The sequence below is a fragment of the Trachymyrmex cornetzi genome, unplaced genomic scaffold (genome assembly GCF_001594075.2).
Source record: "Trachymyrmex cornetzi isolate Tcor2-1 unplaced genomic scaffold, Tcor1.1 scaffold1094, whole genome shotgun sequence".
In the NCBI taxonomy this organism is placed as follows: domain Eukaryota; kingdom Metazoa; phylum Arthropoda; class Insecta; order Hymenoptera; family Formicidae; genus Trachymyrmex; species Trachymyrmex cornetzi.
The window spans coordinates 322,356-332,826 of record NW_017295647.1 but is presented as its reverse complement, the minus strand read 5'-3'; the positions used below and the strand labels follow the sequence as shown (position 1 = coordinate 332,826).

General features: G+C 33.9%; 1 protein-coding gene across 3 annotated transcripts in view; it reads right to left on the bottom strand.

The window, feature by feature from the left end:
• Positions 1-3,458: 3,458 nt before the first annotated feature.
• LOC108761711 (DENN domain-containing protein 1C) overlaps positions 3,459-10,471 on the bottom strand; it is a 66,931-nt gene continuing 59,918 nt past the window's right edge. For all 3 annotated transcript variants that reach the window (XM_018508408.1, XM_018508425.1, XM_018508416.1), the window contains one exon: positions 3,459-4,553. In XM_018508408.1, the coding sequence (XP_018363910.1) occupies positions 4,134-4,553 (420 nt within the window). In that variant the 3' untranslated portion in view covers positions 3,459-4,133. The remainder of the gene's footprint in view (positions 4,554-10,471) is intronic.

The following is a 10,471-nucleotide window of genomic DNA, read 5'->3' as shown; positions in this document are numbered from 1 at the left end:
CAATACAGAGATTTTTCACCGAATGGAAATATGGTAAAACAGAAGGCTTTAGCATCGCCTTAACGTATTTTATATTAAGTAAAATTTTCAGAGATGATGTTTTGCAATGTATTTTTTTTACATGAGATTATTTGATATATTATTTCTTATTTATATAAAAATACAAATTAAATAATGAATAATTAAATAATGTTGAATAATACAATAATAGAGTTAGAGAGCTATGCAAGTCACGCTAGAAATCATGTGCCAATTTATTATATATATTAGGTGTTAAACTTAATTCCTGCCGTTTTTCGATTCCAAAATTGATTTGTTTCGAAGGGAAATTAATCAAAGTATTATTAATAAACAATATATTTATATTTTTAGATCGTATATGTGAGAAACACAATCAATACAAAAAATTTAAATGCCTATTACGGTCGGAGCTGGATCTTCGTTGCTTTTAAAATAATTCAATTTTGAATTACTAATATATACTATATATGTACTTGCATATATAGTCATATTGTAGTCTTTTTCTAACTGCGCGCCGAATTATTTTTCCGGATTAAATAAACGCAATTAAAACTACTCTAGTAATCGCGAATTAAATTGACAAGCAATTTTAATAATTTGATGCTACCATCAAGCATCATATATTATAAAGATGTTAATATATTAAAACTGTTAATAAATTTATTACGAAAAAATATTACCTCGGCCGGGACTCGAACTCGGATCTCTTGTAAACCGTACGAGCGTCCTGAGCCATTAGACTACCGAGCCCTTAGTAATATTCTTCGCAATAATCGGTATACTAAGGAAACAACGTCTTTCTTTCAGGCGACGTAATCTAAACAATATATTTATATTTTTAGACCGTATATGTGACAATTAAATGCCTATTACGGTCGGTATTATTAATAAAGTATTATTAATTAGTAATAAAGTATAAAATGGAGGAAATTACTTTGATTAAAGTATTCATCTTCCCTTCGAAACAAATCAATTTTGGAGACGAAAAACGGCAGGAATTTAGTTTAATACCTAATATATATATATATATGAGCCCCTTAATTGATAAGTGGCATAAGTCCAAAATTAGGAAAAATGCGTTTGTTATAGAAGTAGAAAGCATCAAGAATGTTTGTTTTATCTATTAATTTAATTTACTTTTATTTTGTTTTTATGTTCATAAAAAATAAAAATCAATTTTACATCATAAATAAAATGACCGTAAAATAAGCTGGACTTAAGTCACTATTCCAGCTTTTTTTTGTAGTCACTTTATTTATAATGTAAAATTAATTTTTATATTTTATGAATATAAAAATAAAATAAAGATAAATTAAATTAAGGTAAATAAAACAAACATTCTTAATACTTTCTACTTCTACGATAAACGCATTTTTCCTAATTTTGGACTTATGCCACTTGTCAACTAAGAGGCTCATATACAAATAAGTAAGTCAGTAAATACACACAATCGAATGTTTTAACCTTTAATGTTAATATCTGAAAGAATTACAATAAGCCCGCGCAAATTGAAGGAAACCACAGAAAGAACCGTGGAAAGAACACAAGTCATACATATACATGGTATACTAAACGTCTTAAAACTGCTTACATTTCTTTTAGAGCTGTAATGCTATTGGCTGAAATAAATTTGTCTTTACATTTTGATCTGTTTGTACATTATCGATAAATATCATTAAAGCTGCAGTATCGTGGAGGACTGGAGAGAGCATTGCGATGTTAAGGGTATAATTCTAATAGGTGGTCCAAGATGGCCGCTACCGGAAATAAACTGAAGGAGGTAAATTCAAATCGAATTTCAGATTACGATCATTGTATCGTAATAATTGTCTTTTAGAGCATACATAAATTAGTCAGAAGTTCTAAACGATCTTGAGTCATAATCGATGAAATTGGCCAACAGCCAACTTGAACGACTTGGTTAAGACTGATTAAGACCTCTGACGTTCTGACTTGCGGCTTATTGTTGAAGGCTCATTAGTGTTATTACTATTACTTACGAATGAAAAACAAGTCCATAATTTTTTTATTTTGTCAAGGAACACGTCGCACAGCTAACCATGATGCCATGGATGTCATGGAGGACTGCAGCGCTACTTACGGCGTATAGATGGTCGCGTTATAGGTGGTCTCCCATGATGCACTTCCGATTACAAAATTCATACCCCCACCACCGCAATGCTCTCTCCAGTCCTCCATGAGCTGTACTGTACCGATTAATGTCGCTTGCAATGATCAGTATCGGTATATGTGATTTCTAGAATAGCCTTGATCCATCTCTGCCGGTGGCGCAAGCGACAAACGTCGCTAGTTAGCGACACCAACAAATATCGTTAAAAGTTACAGAATCGCGTCCCAGATTGTGCTACCATTGACTGTCGCTAGTTAACGATAGCGACAATCATCGATAAGACGTTTAGAGAATCCCGCATACTAGACGTTTTCGTTTTACGAGAAGCGAGTTCATCTCGTGGCGGGATTGCGTATGATAATGACAGATCTTGCTCAATTTTTGTCGACAATTTGCCATAAAGTTAGGTCAGCAAGGTTTGCTCAGCTTTTGTCTGTCAACTTACTGTTAAATTACTTGCAAGCCTTGCTTGGCATTTGTCGATTTGATCTCATATTATCAATAGATTTTGTTCTTTACTTATCATAAATTTGCTGACAGTTTTGAGTACAATAAAATTTGTATCAAATTTAGCGCTTTTTGTCTTCAAAATTGCAGCAAGATTTTAGAAGATTTGTTTTCGATAGGATATGGCTATTTTGCCTATTTCAGACTGGACGCAGCAAGCATCAAGCAGCAGAGCAGCAACCAATAGCAGCGAGATATTTACAGTGGCGTCAAAAATATCGCCTCGTTGGTTGGTTGCTGCTCCGCTGCTTTACGCTTGCTGCGTCCAGTCTGAATTAGGCATATCTGGGAGCGTATTTAGTGGAAGTTTGCTAATAGTACTAGTAATAACAAAGTATGTTTCCTATTTGCAGCAAATCGGTAAATATAATCTGTTGTCAACATTTGCGATTGTAGAAAAGGTTATAGAGGTTATTGAGTAACACCTAAGATGATCCTCATACTAGTATTAATATGAATGTTTAAGGCAAGGGGATGCTGGAGTAGTCCTGTTTTACTAGTAAAATGTGATTAATTTTTAATCCACCAAAAAATCTCTTAATTGCATTTACAGATTTCAAATTAAAAATCTTTCTACACAATTAAATTAGACAAAAACACAGTGCGCAGACAACAATATGTAAAAAACAAGAAATTTAAAAAATTATAGTTTTATTATCGGTTTCTGCAGTCGAGTTCTGACAATATGTGTTGCATATAATAATTTTAGATCTTATATGCTTGTATGTTTTAAATAAGCTTAGATCACACTAGAGATAATAGAATTATACTATATTTGTACAAATGAGCTAGAGGTTTTATAAGAGAAAGAAGAATTTGAAAATTTCATTTGTATACTATGAACAAAATCGATGCGAAGAGTAAAACAGAGTATTAATTGTGTTTAGTAGATACTAGATGCAAAAGTTAGCGTTGCAATATATTATTTTAATGCTTTGTTAATGCTTTGTAAGCGCTGTGAGCTACTTAGGAAGTCTGTATTATCGACGTCGATCAAGTTCGGTCATGCTTCAGCATTCCCTTAATGTAAAGATTTCTAAATGCATAATGTATAAAAAGATATTAATGCTGTATTTACAATTATAATATGTGTGTATATATACATAGTAATTAAGTATTTTAAAGGTTTCAAGAGGCGATTTCTCATACTAAATCAAGACGAAAATATGACGATATATCCGAAATGATGTCCAAAAATATGACAATATGTCCGAACATATTTGTTTATCCATCAAAATAGATAGAATGGCTTTTAAAATTTTTAGAAAAAACGAAATTTTTTCTTCAACTTTGACATTTTGTATTCTTGAAACTAAGCTGTCTCAGATATATATGTAGTCATATGGAAGTTTTCAACGTAATTTAATATGACGATTGTGAGGAATTACCCCTTAAAATCTTTTAGAGTACTTAATTATTACCCTGTATGTATGTACAATACATACATACGCACGCGCACGCACTTACACATAATTTACTCAAACTTCGTCCAATTATTTTGTGATTTAATGGTAGGTGCATCCAATGTTAAACTGAATGTGTCCATTGTATCATTAATACTGTTGTCACTTTGATTACAAGCAGCAGTGTTTATTGTTGATGAATTATCACCATTAGATAAGTTAAATTTACTAAAATCTATACCATACGCTTGTAATAAATCCGTATCACCCACATTATCGGAGGCCTTTGGCTTGTCATTAATTTTGTGCGATGGTTGTTGAAAATAAGGATACAAGGGGTTACTAAGACCTTCGCCCATTTCAGGTAAATGTAATGATTGACTCATCTGTTTTGTGCTCGAAAATTCGGAAGATTTAGATAGTAGCGGATCGAAATCGTCGTTGCTGTTTATTGAATCTAACCGTATTAAATCTGGGACGTCAGAAGAATCCTGTAAGAAGAAACATGCATTAATTATACCATTTTTGTTAATTAATTGTAACGATAATATGCAAGAGAATAACGCGAATTTTCAATTTATAATATTAAAATGTTATTTTTTAATTCTTGCCGTATGTTTTTGTAGTATTCATTTAGTGGAAACAGGGGTCGTTAATGTTCGATGTATTTTTAATAGATTAAGGATGTTTTATATATATTTTCAAAATGATAACAAAATTATAAACAAAAATACAGATTTAAATCACATTTAAAAATAATTAACAAATTTGGTGACGGTTTACTACTTGGATCATAAGTTATGTTAAGGGGGATGAAAAGGTTTGGAGTTGGATGGCTGAAAATTATGTAAAATTCGAATGTTGTTTGTGGACAAATGAATAAACATACATACATTTTCTTTTTAGCATGTTTTGAATACTTTCTTAACGAATAAAATCAGCCACGAAAGTCCACGAAATATGAATAATTAAGGGCAATATTGATGAATTTAAAAGCGACTACGCGATTTACGTATTGCTCCGCTTCTTGCCACGATAACTCAAGAACGGCTGCAGATATCGACTTCAAAAATTTTTTTTAAAGTAAAGATAACAAAATTTTCCATAAACTGAACTTACCTTTGCGTACAAAAATTTAATTTTTAAGCCCGTTTCAATAATAAATAACATAAATTTTTCGACATTTCTTAATTTTTAACCACCATTTTTGTAATTTTTAGATTTTAGGTTCAATTTATAGATTAGAATTTCACCAATAAAATGGCACCAAGATAATTGAAAAATTCTAATTTGTTTACGCGAAATCGTGGCAAGAACGTAGCAGTGCGCAAATCGCGTAATCGCCTTTAAATATTAATATTGCTCTCAATCATTCATATTTTATGGACTTTCGTGGATGATCTTATTTATTAAGAAAGCATTCAAAACATGCTAAAAACAAAGTTTATGTTTATTCATTTGCTCACAAACGACATTCAAATTTTACATAATTTTCAGCCGTCCAAACTTTTTCATCACCCTTAATAAATAGTAGGTAATATTTTTTTAATCTGTGCTCTAATAAAAATGTATGGAAATGTATTATAAAATAAATGACAAAAAGCTCAATTTTTTAATATAAATAAATAATGTATTCAAGATTATTTATGTATAAAGTTACATTGCATGAACTAGTTGCCCAGTAAATAAACAAAATATTTATTTGTTCTATATCTTTGTAACTAATCAGTGAATCGCAATGAAACTTTGCATAAGTTATTTTGAATATTTATAGAACTTATAAAAAAAAATTTAGATTTTTAAAATTCTCATTTTTAAAAATTATCATTTAAAAAATGTTAACATTTAATAATAAAAATAATAACAAATAAAATAAATAAACGACAAAAATGTGTTATTATTGGGTTGGCCAAGAAGTAATTGCGTTTACTTGCATCATGGACATATATATTCTAAAAAATAACTAATTTCGTTTTAAGCACGCAAATTATCAGGGACTTGAAAATTACTTTTTAAAGGTAATAAGTTACAGTTACTCGTTATTGAATAGAAAAAATAACAAGTTATTGTTATTAATTACTGATTTTTAAAAGTAACTCATTACAGTTACCGTTACTTGAGAAAGTAACTTTTCGTTACTTTTCCGTTACTTTTTTAAAATCAACGATTACAGCGGACGGGTGCCTAGGGGTTTTCTAGTCTCAAGCGCTATGAGTGGCTTGTGTCCAGTTGAATCATGTTCAATCGTGTGCAAAGTAACGATAAAAGTAAAACTGTAAAATTCGTTATTACAAAAAAAATGTAACTACGTTACGTTACCAAAAAAAGTAACGTAGAGTGCTTTCCAGCAAGGACACAATCAGACACTGTGTATCACAGTGAATCGTTTCATCCTTGTTTAACGCAAGCAAACAATAAGGATGTAATGATTCACTGTGTTACGCTGTGTTACGTGTCTGATTGTGTCCTTGCTGGAAAGCACCCGTAGTTACCAATAAAGTTACCAAAAAAGTTATTTGTAACTGAAAAACTTCGTTACAAGTAACTTCCATTCCCTGTTTATTATAGGTCTGTTTTTTGTGGCTGAACCAGTATATACTTTTGAACTTAAAGTAAAATAGGTGTAAGTTTGATATTTGTCGAAAGCGAGAAAGAGACTTCTAGTGCAGTCTAGTGCAGGAACAGAAAACGGACCATATGTAACTTCACAGCTGACAGTTCAAAGTTGTAGAAAAAGAAAGTGCACGATTTCGTTAACAATTATTTGTTCTGCGCCGATTTCAAAATGGAAAATCGAAAAACAAACTAAGTTCCGTTTGTATTTCCCGCCGCAGCGCCGCGAATGCAGTTGCGCGCATGCGCGATACTTGCCTTGACCCATTGAGGAGTTGACGCCATTTAAGGTTAGTTGAACAGTCTTGTCAGACCACTCGAGCGGATCGGACGCGTTTCCTCTTGTCTCGGGTGTTGCATCACCTCGATAATATTTTTGGAAAGCCTTGCCAGCTTTGAGCCGTTATATCTCACTTTTACGGTCCCCTTATCCGTCTTGGCGCGCGGCCGTGCGGCGTGGAAGCGTCGTAGCCGCAGGCGTCCAGTATTTGAGGGAGCATTTCACTATTTTCATTTCGATTACATCATTTTTCGTATTACTCGCCCGGTTCGAGGTGGCCGGTCCATTTGACGTGATCTGGCCGTATCGACCTCCTTTTATTATCTGGAGGCGGGAGCCATTAAGTAAAGAAGAAGAAGAAGGGTTAGTTGAGTGTTGTGTACGCTTCGTGGTGCTTGTTTGAAATGGCGAAATTAATTTAAAATCCCACTACTTGTGAGATTAGGTCTGTAATTCGTTTCCTCAATGCGAAGAACATTAAACCAGTCCACATTCATCAACAAATCTGTGAAGTGTACGGAGAAAATGTGATAAGTGATTCAATGGTAAGGAAATAGGTTAGACAGTTCAATGATGGACGTGATAATGTGCATGATGACGCCCACTTTGTTCATCATCATGCACATTATCACGTTCTTCATTGAACTGTCTAATCCATCTTCTTACCATTGAATCACTCATCACATTTTCTTCGTACACCTCACAGATTTGTTGATGAATGTGGACTGGTTTAATGTTCTTCGCATTGAGGAAACGAATTACAGACCTAATCTCACAAGTGGCGGTTTAAATTAACTTCGCCATTCCAAATAAGCACCACGAAGCGTACACAACACTCAACTAACCCGAAATGGCGTCAACTCCTTCTCAATGGGTCAGGGCAAGTACCGCGCATGCACTCAACTGCATTCGCGGCGCTGCGGCGGCAGGAAATACAAACGGAACTTAGTTTGTGGACGTACCTCGTATTTACCGAGGACTTCAATCACATTTCGTTCACGTTCAGAGCTCGACAACATTTATTCAGTTAAAATGCCGCCAGATTACTGGCAACTTATGGGAGTAAAATTTTAAGCGGAAACTGTTTCCATCATGTTGCCTTGTGATTTCTAACAACTTATTATACTATCAGTTTATAAGAGAGTAACTGTGTTATCATCAAATTGCTCATAATAGTTAGTGACAATGAAAGTCAGTAATCTAATAGGCAAGATCAGAAGCCGCTTTCTTAAATATTGAAGGCAACTTAAGCAAAGAAGTTTCAAACAAATTGACAGCAACTTGCTATCTGCAAGGGTGAGTGATTCCCCACAAGAATTATTGTAATTGGTTTAGGAGATATAACAAATTAAAGTTTTATAATAAGGTTTGTATAAAAATGTTTATTTGATCGCTTCGCATAGAAAATAGTAACGCCTCTTAATAGGGGGGGAGAGGGAAGTGGAGTGGGCCTCGCTTCGGGTAAAAAGTCGTGCGCCCCTTGGTAGAGGGAAGGTGAAATAGACCTCGCTTCGGTAGAAAGTCGTGGACCCCTAGGCAGGGGAGAAATGGAGTGAACCTCACTTCGCGTAGAAATTGTGGAAAGTCGTGCGCCCCTCGGCAGGGAGGAAAATGGGGCAAATCTCGTTTTGCATGGAATATCATACATCAATGTCATACCCTACATATTATGGAAGTTTTATCTTCTAAACCTAAACCAATGCTCCCTTCCTTCATTTAATTCTTGTAGGGAATCACTTAGGACATTCTCTCTTACAACATATTTAAAGGACACTTAAATCGGTGAGATGTAACCTAAACTGCATCTCAGATAGCCAAATGTAGCAAGTTTGTTGATATGTTCCCGAAAATCATTGCAATGACTAATTTCGATAAACTTAATTGAGACAAGGTAAAACAGCATTGTGTCTGTCACGTTGAACTCAATAGAATTTTAATTACAAAGACAGCAATTTAAAGGCAACTTGTTATCATCAACATGCTATCTGCAGCTAATAGCATGTTTACAGCAACATTATGGCAACATGTACCAAACAATGAGTTATATGTGCTATATATGTATAACAAAGTGATGCCATCAAGATGCTATCAATTTTGCCATAATCAAATTTAGAATTCATATGAGGACAATATTTCACACATAATGAGGAAGCACCTTGTCCCTAGTTTGTCAACATTTGTTATTGCAGCGGTTGACAGCAGCATGATGGTATCTTGAACTCACTTGGCATCAATTCAAGATGCCATCATGTTGTTGTCATGATGGAATTAGAATTCCATCGTGCGAAATGCTGCGCTTCTTATATTCTTTCCCATGTGATTCTTACTTTCCGAGTTAATGCATCTCCGCCATGGCCCTCTATCGGCGGAGATGCATAATGCTCGCGGGTGAATAATTTTCGCGATAACATTTTGTTAGCAATGAATTACAATGGCATCGATTAAAAAAACTTTATAGCTTGAAAACATATACGCAACAACGGATGGATATCGTTACATGTGTTTTTTTGTTGCCGTTATATTTTCGTCATAATGCTCAAGATAGAATGATTGATGGATTAATCATTCCTTGCTATTATGTTGCTGACAGCATAACGTACCGTTATTGCTGATCATTTGTTTTTGAAATTTCGTCAACTGATTGCATGCATAAGTAATCATATTGTTGCATTTGTAACGTGTCTTATTTTGATATCAGCAAATGTATGCCAAATATAAGATAATTCAAGCATTAGTTTGCTGAATATACTAAATCACGCTTGGTTATCTGGGATAATTACTAAAAGTATTATACTAGGTATACACACATAAAAATAATAAAACATAGCAAGTAAACATGGCCCGATAAGTGGTGCCATCGTTTAAGACGAATAGAAATTGACTGTGTTATATAGTGTGGAATATGCGGAGTGTTGTGAGAGGGCGCCATGCGAGGCGTCAAGAGAGCGTGCGAGGGAAGCCGGGACATTCTTTTGTAAGCATAATAATAAAAGCCAGTGATTCACAAGATTGATTAAATATACTTTTAAACAAACCCTATACTCAACATGGCGCAGTCGTTAATTGTCTAATTATACCAGAAAGTGGTTATCAACGTGTCAGCGTGAGAAGCTAATGTATAAAGCTAGCTGTGGAAAGTAGTGTGAAACTAAGAGATAACCTCAATTTGGTTGTACTAAATACGTCTAAGAGTAGTTTTCACTCAGGATGGATGTTAATGTGCCACCGCCACTGGATTTCAATGGCAATATCGCTGAAAATTATAAAAGATTTAAGCAGCGAATGGGCTTGACGAGAAAAATGATGAAGTCAAGGTAGCAATTTTACTGAAAACGATTGGTGAAGAAGGAATTGATATCTTCAATAATTTTGGACTTAGTGATGTGGATCAGAAGAAATTTGAACTAGTTTTAAAGAAGTTTGATGAGATTTTACTTAAAAAAAAATATATACAGGGTGGACCATCTGAAGTGATCCAGTCAAATATCTCGAAAACTAGTAGGGATAGAGAAAAAT